Source organism: Tachysurus vachellii, chromosome 17 (genome assembly GCF_030014155.1).
Source record: "Tachysurus vachellii isolate PV-2020 chromosome 17, HZAU_Pvac_v1, whole genome shotgun sequence".
Classification (NCBI taxonomy): Eukaryota; Metazoa; Chordata; class Actinopteri; order Siluriformes; family Bagridae; genus Tachysurus; species Tachysurus vachellii.
Window position 1 is genome coordinate 21,995,564 of NC_083476.1, and position 14,739 is coordinate 22,010,302.

At 37.3% G+C, this 14,739-nt stretch overlaps 1 protein-coding gene across 1 annotated transcript in view; it reads left to right on the forward strand.

The window, feature by feature from the left end:
- The window catches only part of LOC132859680 (gamma-aminobutyric acid receptor subunit alpha-3-like), a 104,101-nt gene extending 93,789 nt beyond the window's left edge, over positions 1–10,312 (forward strand). Inside the window, exons 9-10 of the mRNA XM_060890519.1 lie at positions 582–787; positions 9,898–10,312. Of these exons, the coding sequence (XP_060746502.1) occupies positions 582–787; positions 9,898–10,248 (557 nt within the window). The 3' untranslated portion in view covers positions 10,249–10,312. The remainder of the gene's footprint in view (positions 1–581; positions 788–9,897) is intronic.
- The last annotated feature ends 4,427 nt before the right edge of the window (positions 10,313–14,739 follow it).

The window sequence follows — 14,739 nt, forward strand, 5'->3', positions numbered from 1 at the left end:
ATCATGGCAGCATAGGCTTCGGTGGTGCTGTACTGCCATGACAAGTTTATGATTCGTCATCTGAAATAAATCTAACGTTACTAAGAAGGCTTGTACGATTCAACCATTTACACCTTTGACTTTTCGAATCCGCACAGCCCGGACGAACGTTCTAGCGCGTTTATGTTTCTATAGTACAAGTTCATTCACACAGATTTGTACGGCGGTCCCCCGGTGCGATCGAACACTAGCGATGGATTTTGTGAAGATATTTGTTTAACACTGATGGAAGAGGTCTATCTCTCTCTTCTGTCCATGTTTTGTGACAGTCAGGATGCTTTGCAAATAGAGAAAATAAGATCGACGAGTTTACACTTGGTTTGCTGGTAAACTGATAATCTGCAGGGGTTTTTTTTCTTTTTTGAGAGAGAGATACTGTGAAGGAATGACAGTTATAACGTAGGTGAAAACAGGACTAAACCTGTCTCATGGATGCTTCACAAGATTATATCTAGCTGTAAAGCTGAGATTAAAAATTCTACATCCAAATGTTTGGGTAAATAATTTACAAATCATGGTAATGGTGACTTTTTTCCCCTCAGGTGTCACCACTGTTCTGACCATGACCACGCTAAGCATCAGTGCCAGAAACTCTCTACCCAAAGTGGCCTATGCTACAGCAATGGACTGGTTCATGGCCGTGTGTTACGCGTTCGTCTTCTCCGCCCTCATTGAGTTTGCCACCGTCAACTATTTCACCAAGCGCAGCTGGGCCTGGGATGGACAGAAGGAGATCCAGGAGATGAGGGTAAGCAGGAGTCACATCACTTCCACCTTTCTGAACATTGCTGCTCATACAGGCCTGAAATATGCATGCAATATGCACAGGGTTCAACCCCACACTGGCATATTACATTATTAGTGTTAGAGCTCTCAGAGAGGCTTTAGTTATATAATTATGCTCCACAGGATATGAGTTATAACAGAGTAAATTTTAGACCAATTACATTTCCAATTATTTTCTGTGTTAAAGATACAAATACTGGTAATATAAGATGAGTTCAGTTTATGTATCAAGCACATTTCATACACAGAGGTAATTTAAAGTGGTTTACATAGGGGACAAGATTTAAAAAAAAATTATAAATAATACAGAGAGAACAGCACTAAATTTTAAAAAATATAATTAAAATTAAAACATGATTAAAAGACTAATTAAAAGTACAGTGCCAAAAAAAATGAAGTGTAAGATTTATATAACCATTTAGCAGGAGTAAAGAGTTTAGAAATGATGTGCTCTGTTCTCTCTGTGCTGGTTTATACACTTGTACCTGCATGGTGAATGTTCAAATCCCATTACACAAGTCCACTATGCTGGATCTAAATCTTTTGACTGTTTTTAAAACAATAGAAGGTAGATTTAGTAGTGGGCTTGATGTGTCTTGTGAAGTGAATCTGAAACATTTAAGGACAGTCCTATGCAATTTTTAAGGCTGTATCAGAATCAGAAGCAGGTTTATTGGCCAAGTGTGTTGATGTTGACACACACAAGGAATTTGGTTCCAGCAGTTTGTGACTCTCAAAAGTACAGACATAAATAACACTACACTATACAATACACACATAAATAACACTATACTATACAATACACACATAAATAACACTATACTATACAATACACACATAAATAACACTATACTATACAATACACACATAAATAACACTATACTATACAATACACACATAAATAACACTATACTATACAATACACACATAAATAACACTATACTACACAATACACACATAAATAACCCTATACTATACAATACACATAAATAACACTATACTATACAATACACACATAAATAACACTATACTATACAATACACACATAGATAACACTATACTATACAATACACACATAAATAACACTATACTATACAATACACACATAAATAACACTATACTATACAATACACACATAAATAACACTATACTATACAATACACACATAAATAACACTATACTATACAATACACACATAGATAACACTATACTATACAATACACACATAAATAACACTATACTATACAATACACACATAAATAACACTATACTATACAATACACACATAAATAACACTATACTATACAATACACACAAATAACACTATACTATACAATACACACATAAATAACACTATACTATACAATACACACATAAATAACACTATACTATACAATACACACATAAATAACACTATACTATACAATACACACATAAATAACACTATACTATACAATACACACATAAATAACACTATACTATACAATACACACATAAATAACACTATACTACACAATACACACATAAATAACACTATACTATACAATACACACATAAATAACACTATACTATACAATACACACATAAATAACACTATACTATACAATACACACATAGATAACACTATACTATACAATACACACATAAATAACACTATACTATACAATACACACATAGATAACACTATACTACACAATACACACATAAATAACACTATACTATACAATACACACATAAATAACACTATACTACACAATACACACATAAATAACACTATACTATACAATACACACATAAATAACACTATACTACACAATACACACATAAATAACACTATACTACACAATACACACATAAATAACACTATACTACACAATACACACATAAATAACACTATACTATACAATACACACATAAATAACACTATACTATACAATACACACATAAATAACACTATACTATACAATACACACATAAATAACACTATACTATACAATACACACATAAATAACACTATACTATACAATACACACATAAATAACACTATACTATACAATACACACATAAATAACACTATACTATACAATACACACATAAATAACACTATACTATACAATACACACATAAATAACACTATACTATACAATACACACATAAATAACACTATACTATACAATACACACATAAATAACACTATACTACACAATACACACATAAATAACACTATACTATACAATACACACATAAATAACACTATACTATACAATACACACATAAATAACACTGTACTACACAATACACACATAAATAACACTATACTATACAATACACACATAAATAACACTATACTATACAATACACACATAAATAACACTATACTATACAATACACACATAAATAACACTATACTATACAATACACACATAAATAACACTACACAATACACACATAAATAACACTATACTATACAATACACACATAAATAACACTATACTACACAATACACACATAAATAACACTACACAATACACACATAAATAACACTACACAATACACACATAAATAACACTATACAATACACACATAAATAACACTACACAATACACACATAAATAACACTATACTACACAATACACACATAAATAACACAATACTATACAATACACACATAAATAACACTACACAATACACACATAAATAACACAATACTATACAATACACACATAAATAACACTACACTATACAATACACACATAAATAACACTATACAATACACACATAAATAACACTACACTATACAAGACAATACAGACGATGACATACAATATAGACAGAATGAGTATAAAATATGAATCTTACATTAAGATGTAAGATGGCTGCCTCAGCGCGACTCTCTCTAGTTTAAGGCTGTTTAAGTATTCTTTAATCTGCAGTGTCAAAAGCAGCAGTAAAGATCTAGTAATAAATACTAGAACGGATATTTTCCCAGAGTCACCTCTATAAGGGTAGATTTGGTGTTGCGTTGGGGTTGGAAACTGACTGGAATCTGTCAAAATCCCCATTTAAAGTGAGATAAGGTCATCTACGGTATCATCAGTTTGTTCTATTTTACAGTTTCCTGACTCTAAAAAGTTTATTTTGTGAAAATATAAGACCTTACAATGCACAACGGTTCAGCAACCGAATTATGTTTCAGTAACGAGTTCCTTTTCACAAATACAGGTAACGAGCTGTGTGGCTTTTGCAGTAAGCACAATACAAATCTCTGGTCTTTGTCAGCGTCTTTGGGAAAAAAAACTTGTCAGGATTGTAATTTTTCAGAAAGATTGCTCCATCTCAGAAACCCAGTCCTCTCTTCATTCCTTCACAAATGCCGTTTTGCTCACTCTGGCATATTGCCTCGTTCTGTCTCACTCCTGATAACCACTGAAATATGGAGCACTCACAGCTAATGGCTGGAAAACACTCTAAAGAAAGCTTAGCGAGGAAGCCATATTGTTTTCAGCATGAGGGGTTATTGCTGATATAAATTTCCATTTCATTCCCCTGTCGTCAACCTTGTGTTATCTGTTAAGAAGTCTGTTATTTATTCATTAGCTGTTTTTCACTGACTGTTCATTAGATAGAACAGAAAAGTGGAGCCTCAGGAGAAATGTGCTGAAAATGGGTGAAAAAAATCTATACGGCACAAACGGAGAGAAATAATTGTGTCTGGCAGTTGAGTAAGAGTTATCTTAGGATCTCGTATGAGTTTCTGAATGAAAGATGAGTTTTTGGAGAGCTCCTGATGCTGAGCTGTGCTTTTCAAAAGTTTTTATCATATCTGAATTTAGCTTTTATCTTTCTTTCTTTTTAGCAGTGTTGCACTCTTCAGTCGGATCTTATTTCACCTTATTTACACAAAGCACATCACATTAACATTCACAATCACAGACAGAGAAAACCTATGTTACTTGAATGTTATGTGTGAATGCTTTCCATCATATTTGTGCCTACAGTAGAAGAAGAAGCCTTGATATTTGTCACATGTACATTAGAGCACAGTGAAATTCATTATTTGCATCTCCTGGCTATGGAAGTTAGAGTCAGTGTGTAGGGTCAGCCATGATGCAGCTCCCCTGGAGCAGAGAGGATCTATCACAAGGGCCCAAAATGAACCCCGACCCTCCACTACACAACTTTAGCCATGGGCCTTAACGACCTGACAGCTGTGTAGATTTGTGTTCATTTAGCTTCTAGATCTTTAGTGAGATCAGACTGATGTTGAGGAGATTCCAGTTGATCTCAAAGGTTTTCAGTGGGGTTGAGTCCGAGTCAGGGCTCTGTGCAGGATACTTGAGTTCTTGAGAGAACGTCCTTCACCACCACACCATGTCTTCATGGGGCTGCTTTGTGCTTTGTAATGCTACTGCACACTGAGATATTCTACATTACATTTACGGCATTTAGCAGACGCCCTTATATCCAGAGCGACTTACATTATCTCATTTTTGTACAACTGAGCAATTGAGGGTTAAGGGCCTTGCTCAGGGACCCAGCAGTGGCAGCTTGGTGGACCTGCAATCGAACTCACAAGCTTCCGATGTTCTCCCCGTGCCTCGGGGGTTTCCTCCGGGTACTCCGGTTTCCTCCCCCGGTCCATAGACATGCATGGTAGGTTGATTGGCATCTCTGGAAAATTGTCCGTAGTGTGTGATTGCGTGAGTGAATGAGAGTGTGTGTGTGTGTGTGTGCCCTGTGATGGGTTGGCACTCCGTCCAGGGTGTATCCTGCCTTGATGCCCGATGACGCCTGAGATAGGCACAGGCTCCCCGTGACCCGAGGTAGTTCGGATAAGCGGTAGAAGATGAATGAGTGATGAGTGAGAGTGTTGTAAGTCATAATAATTGGTTAGTTAGAACATTTCAGACATAGTCATGTTACTTTTACAAACGTTATAACTTGCAGCAAAAAATAGCTTTATTGTTTTTATATTGAATAATAAATTTAAGACCAAAAGTTTCACTGGTTAGATCTATTCTCAAATAAAATCTAGATTCGTACCTGTCTGACTTTTTGTTCCAGTAGATCGTTGGAACCTTAACGAAATAAATCCACGCTACAAAATACAACTATTTTGTGATTTAAATTGGGCTCGAGGAAGAAATTACAGGTGTTGGACCTACAATATATTTTCTCTGTGTGTATGTGTAAGTGTTCATTGGCCTGTGTGTGGTTTGGAGACAAAGGGAGGATCAGTGCAGAATTAGGGTTGGGAGGCATTTACCTTCATTTGGGATTTAGAGCATGTTTAATTCATGCAGCTTGACAGCCTGTTTATTACACTGTAGTCTATAAAGTCTCCAATCCAGTGGCATTACACAGCATCGGTGGCTATCGGTAACACACTCACAACACCAGGTCTAAACGCTGTGTCTGTGGAACCTTTGATCTGTTCTAGTCAATAGCTTCAACCTCTTAAAGTTACAGATTATTATTCAGTTACTCATTCTAACACAGATTATTTTACTACGACTCGCCTGAGAAAACAGACAACTTCGGTTTTTGTAACAGGCAAACAGTAGCCTAGAAATGCAGGAACACATCAAGAATTTTATTAAGGAATTAAGATGTTGTTTACTAAAAGGTTCTCCACCTATATTAGCATCAGCAAGAGCAGATTGGCTCTAAAGGACAGGAAGTGTCATTCAGCTAAACTATCACTTGCAAGTAGTGTTACTCCAGACGAGATTTATGGCTTGGCATCTCGCCTGCGGCTTAAAGTCTAGTCTGGAATATCCATATGTCTTAGATAACATCCGAGCCTTCCTACAGAGGCGTGCGTGTCTCCTGAGGCGACTCTTTTGTTCGTGAGAAGGTTCCAGATGTAAGGTTTTGCAACTACTCTTCAGTAAGAATGTGAAATAGATATTTAGCCTTAGCTAGCTAGTTTCTTCTTTTTTCATAACATCGGGTCAGAGTTCAAGTTTAACAAAAACTTTCTAATTTAATTCACATCGCGACTTCTTTTCTGAAGTACGGAGAACATTACATCCTCTAACGATTTGCACAGACAGGAAGCAGCGAACGTATATAATGTAAAACAAATTAAAACAATGCATCATTTCTGCATGACGTTTTTTTAATGGGCTTTTTTTCTATACGTTTATTATTCCAACCTTTCGGATCTGATGAATTTGGTGCAGGATTGTTTTAAACATGTTTGTTTGAAAAAAAAAAGCACACTTTTTTGTGCTGATGTAGAGAGACACAAAAACTAATAACATCATTGTCGGTTTGACGAGCAGCTTTGAGCTCCCTCCAATGGTAATTATTTTTTTTTTGCATTTGTAAGCGTTGTCAGTAATCTGGAACTAAATGTAGAACGTCAGAGAGACTCGGAAGCAAAACCTTCCTCATGCAGACTGTTTGCTACCAAACGTCCAAACGGTTAAAAAACGGGTCAGAACGTGTGGATGGTTTCATTAAATCTTAATAATTCCAAACAAACACTAAACTCTCTGTTTTACATATAAATCAAAGCCCACCTGGAATTAATACCGTAAATTACTGCTGTTCAAGCTAAGCTGAATAATAAGTCAGAGTTAATGCTATTCATTATTTACAGTAAATATTCTTTGTGACTTTGGATGAAGGCTTTCTTTACCTCTGCAGATTCCTCACAGTGCTGTTATGAGGTGTGCTGCAGTCTTGTCAAAGCATCGTATCTCCTACTGATGCGTATTTTTTCCCGGTCGGCCTGTGGTTCAGAAGCTCTGCTTATTTAGTCGAGCGTTCTGCTGCCTACCTTGTCATCTTTCACTTTTGACACCAGCTTGACATCGCCGGCCAAATGTTTTCGTGGCCGTTTATAGGCTGCTTGACAGGTTAAATCCTTTTCACTCAGAGGCTCAAGGCCAGAAACTGCTCCGATCAACAGTATCTATCAGTTTATCTATCTGTCTGTGTGTGTGTACTGCAATGTATCCCAATTCCCTGGTTTAAGCTGTATGTGCTCAGCGTCAGACTCACCAGCGCTTCACCAATAATGAGTCTAGCGGTTATCATCACTCTCTAGAAAATGTAGAAACTTAGTCTCTCAGTGCACTCTCAGTGCTTTCCTCTGAGTGTGTTAAAAATTGTGTTGCACATAGTGATGTGTTTGACAATCACCAGCCAACCAGAAACATTTTCTCAGAGGATACTATCTGCCTTTTCGGGTTTTATCTGAAAAGAATCGCGCCGGTAGTTTTATTCACAACGAACACTGCACCAGCTACACATTGCACTCTGTGTAAGTTATAAGTGAGAAACATAAAGCAATCGGCATTTACATTCAATCCAGGCAACAATCTTACAAGTCAGTGCAACAGGCAGCTGGTTTTTTAGCTCGTTTCTGAAAGAACCGTCTCAGAAAAAAATATATTTCTCAGTAAAGCTTTGGCCAGTGAGTCATAACACTTTATCAGAGCAGAACTAAAGTAAAGTGTTGTGTTATCAGCCCACAGTCATGACTGAGCCAAAGTATTTGTCTGACCGGAGCGCCTACGGAGATTATCAGCAGTTACATACAGTACAACAGCAGGAACGCACTATAAATGCACTTAAGCAAAATGCCAGTAACGATGGAGTGTCACGTGGTCAGGTGATGTGCAAACCAGAAGACACTCACGGAAGAATAATACAAAACAAATACAAGCCAGATGATTATTAAAAACGAGCACAAACCAATACAGAATGAGTGCTGACAGACAAGAAAGCGAATGCCGTACGAACACTCAGTAGTTTACGTATCCTAGTTCTTGGGGAGTTGATGATGGTAAATTTCTGGAAGCTTTCCACAGGAACTTAAACTGGGAAATTTTGGAAATATTAAAAATTGGAAACTTTACAGGAATTTATGGAAATTAATTGGAAATTTATATAAACTATATTATATACAAACATAAACAAACATTTTGTTTGGTCATAAGCAGACGTGCATGTAAGGCAATACAAATTTTAAAAATGACGTCTTGACTGATTTAATTGTAAGTAGAACTTTAATTGATTATTTCATTAAGTAACACAAAAGCATAATAAACAGTATTATGCTTGTAATAAACATAATAAATTTAATGATTGTAATAAACATTATTTTATAGAGGATTTTTTTATTTCAGGGGGGAGTGAGTGTGTTGGGGAGGGGGAGGGTCATCAAATTATCTGTGTATGTGTAACACTCCTCGTGTTAGTGGTGTCAGAGTGTTTATTTCACCCCTCCTGACCACCAGGGGCAACAATAATCACGTGGATAATTTTTCATGCGTGTGCACGTTCATTCATTTTTCTTTTTGTTTAGCCTGAGGCTAACAGAACTAACAGAATACCATGAACTGCTTGTAGTTAAACCCTAATATCACAAATGCTACTGGGTTGAGTTCTCTCTGTATTTTTTCAAATGGCCTATCGTTCAACCTACTAGCGGGCCGACGGCTTGTGCCGCTTGAATAGTCAAGGCACTGTTCATTTCAAGCCCTTGCAAAACCAGAGCTGGGGTGATTTGCAGGTTGAGCGCCCCCTTGTCTCTTCTTCATGGGCATCACTTTACTCCAAGAAGTCTGCCCTAGTGTCAGCATTTGCTTTCTCTAGGGTTACCGTCAACTCATGAGTGCGGTGGTTGATTAAATTCCAACACTATATTCAGGTGATTCAGGAAGAGTGAATTATGATCGATCAACCACCAGGGCTTTGGGGTCTGTCTTTCAGAGCCAGAGTTAATCCATATGTACGACTGCAAAATCCTGGAACATATGCACAGCGTCGCTGAAATATCTTGCCATCAGTGCACACACTCACAGGAAGGTACTGTACCTAGTTCGTCCTAATGCTCAGAACACCACAGTTACATGCTGTTTTTCAGCTCAGAGGTTTCTGAGTATTATTTTTATTCCCAGTACAAAGCGAGATAAAAAGCAGCGCATATGGATTGTGCTATTAGCGAGACGAATTGTGATTCACACATCCACCTAAAGGAAATATCGGATTTTATTGTAAACCGTTGAGTTCTTTTCTTTTATAACAATGTGTTTCTGGTGATTTCTTCTCCCACAGAGACGCGAGTCTTCGTCATTCTCCAAAAAGACCAACAACACGTTTAATATCGTTGGCACCACGTATCCGATGAGTGTGGGAAAAGAACCTGGACTGACCACCATTGCTAAGAGCGCTTCCAGCACCGCCTCGGCCCCGACCCCGTCTCAGCCGGTCCGAGAGGTGCGTCTCTCCAGGATGGACGGGGAGTACATCTGTGAAGGCGTCAAGAAGTCCTACAACCGAGTTAGCAAAGTGGACAAGATCTCACGTATTATATTCCCCGTGCTCTTCTTCATCTTCAACCTGGCCTACTGGGCCACTTACGTCAACAGAACGCCGACCATCAGGAGGTCCAACCCGCATAACTGAACGTGAAGTACAGTATATCCAAAACAACAGTGAAAAAAACTCCCAATTACGTCTGGAGTAGCCGTAGGATGCTACCACCACATTCACAGTTTTTTTTTTTTAATATATGTTTTGAGTTTGTAGGTTTGCATCGGTTTCACATCAGGTTTACGTGCCATCTTCAGATTGCTATGAAGTGGTTGTAGAACATGTACGCTCGATTCGAATCTTTATACTGTTTATACTGTTTTATGGGAGACTTGTGTGGTAAGGTCTGATTAAGCCTTGTAGTACATTTTTTTGATGCCAAAATACGAACAGCAGCCTGTTTGACACCACGGCACAGGACGACGTACAAGGCTGTCCGCTCACCACACTCTCTGCGTCATCAGATAAAAAAATCCGAGCCATCGTTGGTAGTCAGCCGACTTGCCGATCGCCTGTAGCCTTCAGCAGCCAGCAGCGATGTCCGTACGGTTGTGTATCTTTCATAACCATCAGTGTTTGCTCTTGGAGATTCAGCCAATTTAGACCAGTATCATCTTGAATCGCTTTTCCATCATCCCCTTGAGTTTCCCCCAGTTATCAGTTTTGTATTGTTTTAGCAAACCATGCAGGCTCAAAGGTAAAGAAACTGTGTGCCTTTTCTCAATCCCTCTTCTGTGCAGATGAATCATTCATCAATCACGCTCATCGTCTCCAGCTTACACTTTTACTAGAACAAAGAAATTTACGCGAACTCCCGTAGAGTCGTCCGACGGTCCGCCAGGAGCGTCTGACCTTTTAGTGCATTTATATGTACGTGTGTGAAAACCACGTTCATCTGCATGAACCGTATCTCTTATCGCTTACAGGCTTCTTCTAGTCTATAGCGGAATGTTTTCTTTTTTTTCCTTTTATTATTTCTGCAGTGACAAATCACAAGACTGCTTTACAGCTTTAACAAACAAGTATTGTGACTAAAGTTACATTTACCGTGCCATGACATTATCGATAGGTAAACTGTGAATAGTATCATCAGTAGGCTTTATCTCGTTACGTTTGGCGTACCGTTCGTAGTTCGCGGTACGTTAACGCTAGTATTATTAAAAAAACAAATAGAATATGAGTTTTGTATTCTCTACTTTGATAGAGCCAAGTTTACAAAGATTTTTTTTCTAAGGTTGCGTAATGTATGTACTTATGTGACAGCAAGCTATAAGAAGCAAAAAACCCATTAACCTGATTAACCATTTCATGAATCGTCGCTATTGATGAATAGTTCAAAGTACATAATGTAGTCTACCATCCATTATTAAAAAAAACACAAGAGGATTTAATTAGAGTTTAATTCCACAGATTTGTTTGTTCATACACCTCACGCTGTACTAATCGTAGATTTAATGCATGACAATCTCTTCAGTATTCAGTCTGTCACATCCCGTTACACCGGTTGTCACGATTTAGCGTGACGTCCGAAGTGTAGCTGTATTTGGAGTTTGTAGATACCTTCTTGTCTCATGGGGATACTTCATACATTTGTATTTTGACTCAAATAGTGTAAATCGTAAATAAATAAATCCATATCTGACTATAGGAATATATTTATATAGTGATATAAACATCTATTTGTTATTTATTATATACAGTATATATAGATATGATATATATATATATATTGATCTCAGGGAAGCCCAACAAAGGGGAATTGTCTTGTTGTAATAAACCTGTTGATTTACTGAGGTTTAATTGAGACGTTAGTAGTAATCTGTGCTGGACTAGTCTTGGTCTGTTGGTCGGAGGCAGCCGCTGGGCTTCCCTGTTTAATTATATTGGAGCAAATGTAAAAAAAAAAAAAAAAAAAAAAAAAAATCAGTTATCCGTACAGCGACGTAGTGCCGTCCGTGAATTAGACCAGACCTGTATTCCGGTTTATATTCAAGGCCCGGTAAAAGTTGTAATAGTTCTATGTATTATTGTGAATCTAATTTAAATAAGATACTCGGAAACTGTCGTCTGTGTAACAGTAACTTATGCACACTGAGGAACTACTCTAGATATGTATTTTTATGAAAATGATTTTGTTTATTGTTAAAGATTTGATAGCAAGGGAGTGGATCACGTTAGTGTTCAAGCCATAATCGATCGATTAAACGTCCAGTATTATAATATGTTAATTAGTTTGTCACTGCCAGTCTCTTATAACACCGGATCGATGCTGCGGATCTTCGCTCGACTGGCACGAGCTTTAATCTTTTCCTTCCTTTTTATGTTTTGTAATAGATCCTTTTCATAGTTATGGTCGTAGCGTCTTAGCAACTGTCCCTCGACGTTAGCTAGCGAGATTCTCGCTCTGGTAGTCGTTCTGCATTTGTGTAGACTTTTGTCAATTTTTACTCTGGAAAAAAATAACAGACTTTTCGCAAGCTTTCTCGAACATACTGTAGAAAATAAATGAGCAAAAAATACTTATAGTTTCGCACACTGGTGGATTTCATCCATTTTTGATGCACAGCAGCACAAGGCATCACATCATGTAGATACAGGTTTCTGTTCATGCTTACACCAGATTAGAGAAAACGTGACCTTGGTGCCTTTATGGCATGGTTTCTGGTGTCAGACGATCTGATTTAAGTTTTTTATATATTTAATTCTGAGAGTTTTTCCAGTTTTCACCTCTTCAGTTTTAACATCAGAGTCCTGTTGTTGGGTGACAGGAGTGAAACCTCATGTGGTCTCAGTTCTTTTATTCTCCTCACTGTAACAAATGGCAGCAAGTTAAAACATCTTGAATCTAATCTAATGTATCTATTATTCCCTTTATTTATTATAAGATGACTATAAACCAAATGGAACATTATTAAGCTGATTTCCAGGCGAAAATACATTTTCTTGTTCCGTTGGCAGATAATTTTGTTCATTGTAAGCCTTAGTTTCTAGAAAGAAGCAAAATATAAAATAATTTTTATTTATATTTTATTTAATGTAATTATTGTAAAAAATCCCAGGAGTCTTGCTGAGATAAATTGTTTCCTGTTCTGGTGTTTGATGTGAATATTAACTAGACCCTGTTGTCTGCACAATATGATGTCATTGGCTGATCAAATAATCGCATGAATAACGGTGAAGTGAGCGAAGTGAAGACTGTATAACGAAGACTATTCGATGGCACAGTTTGGTCTGAGAGCTGAATTATTCAGTTATCAACCTTTTGCATGTTGGTGGTTAGTCATGTCATGTGACGTGCTTATTATTATTATTATTATTATTATTATTATTATTCCTTTCGTGGCATTACACTGTGATCGGGTTTTAAAGGGTGATTGAGTAAGAATCGTCTTTAGCAGAATGAAGTGAAGTTCTGCACAAATCATGAGCGAGTTCTTGGCGTCTTCTTGAGTAAAGACGGTGTCAGACTACACAAAGCCTCAGCAGATGCTGTCCATTCTCTACTGTATTAATCAGACTTGTGGTTAAAACGGAACAGTCCTTATCCAAAAAATAAACAAATAAATAAATAAATAAACAAACAAACAAATAAATAAATAAAACACTGTGCTGGGAACAAGGATGACTTGATAAAACTGCCTTCGTCAAAATAAATTGTAATGTTTACGACCTGATTTCTCTGCCATACATCACGATTATTGCCAAATTATCAGCCGAGCCAAATGACCTTTTGAGAGAAGTGCGGTGAGAGAATTGATTTGCCCGTAGATATTGACTTAGTTTTGTGTGTGTGTGTGTGTGTGTGTGTGTGTGTGTGTCTCAATCAAGCAGTCAGGGTTTTTTTTGTATTGGAATGTCTTGAGAGATTAAGACTCGTCAGTGACGGAGTTCCCGTTCGCCGGTTCATTACGACGGAACTTCAGTAATTGCGATCAGTTAATTGCAAGTTTCTGTTTTTATTCTGCATCGTTTCAGCTCAAAACAATTTCAGCCAGACGTTCTACTGAGAAAAGGTGAACTTACATGCCTACATCCTCGCCTTTATTTGTCCTACTCAGCTGTCTCAGGCGACATTTAAAGAAATGAGAACATCTCAGATCTTCATCCAGCACTGTTCTCTCCAAGATTCTTCACTAGACGTTTTCCCTCAGATAAACATGCCGCGTAAGGAGTAATCTCCTCAGTGTCCTCATGAAGATTTGAAAAATATTTGAGCTTTTTGGTTCCAAATCGCTATGGAGATGTAATGCTTTTTGCTTGTGGGAGACGCTTTTGTTATTAATTATAAATCAATAACTGTTTGTGTGGCTCCTGCTGTGATTTTTGTTTTTTCCCACTGTGCCGAGCGCTCGCGGTGCCTCGCTGACGTCGATATCTTCATCCAGTGCTGGTTCTCTTCTCTAGAGTCATGACTGAACGCTGTGCTTCGGCGCAACATCTAATTATCCTACAACAGAGTTAAAGTCACCACACTGTCGTGATCTGAAGCGTGTCATTCCTCTAACACTACTGATTTCACAACGGCTTCACATTTATTAACAAATAAGACGTTACAGCAGCTATAAACAGTCGTTCCTTCACCAG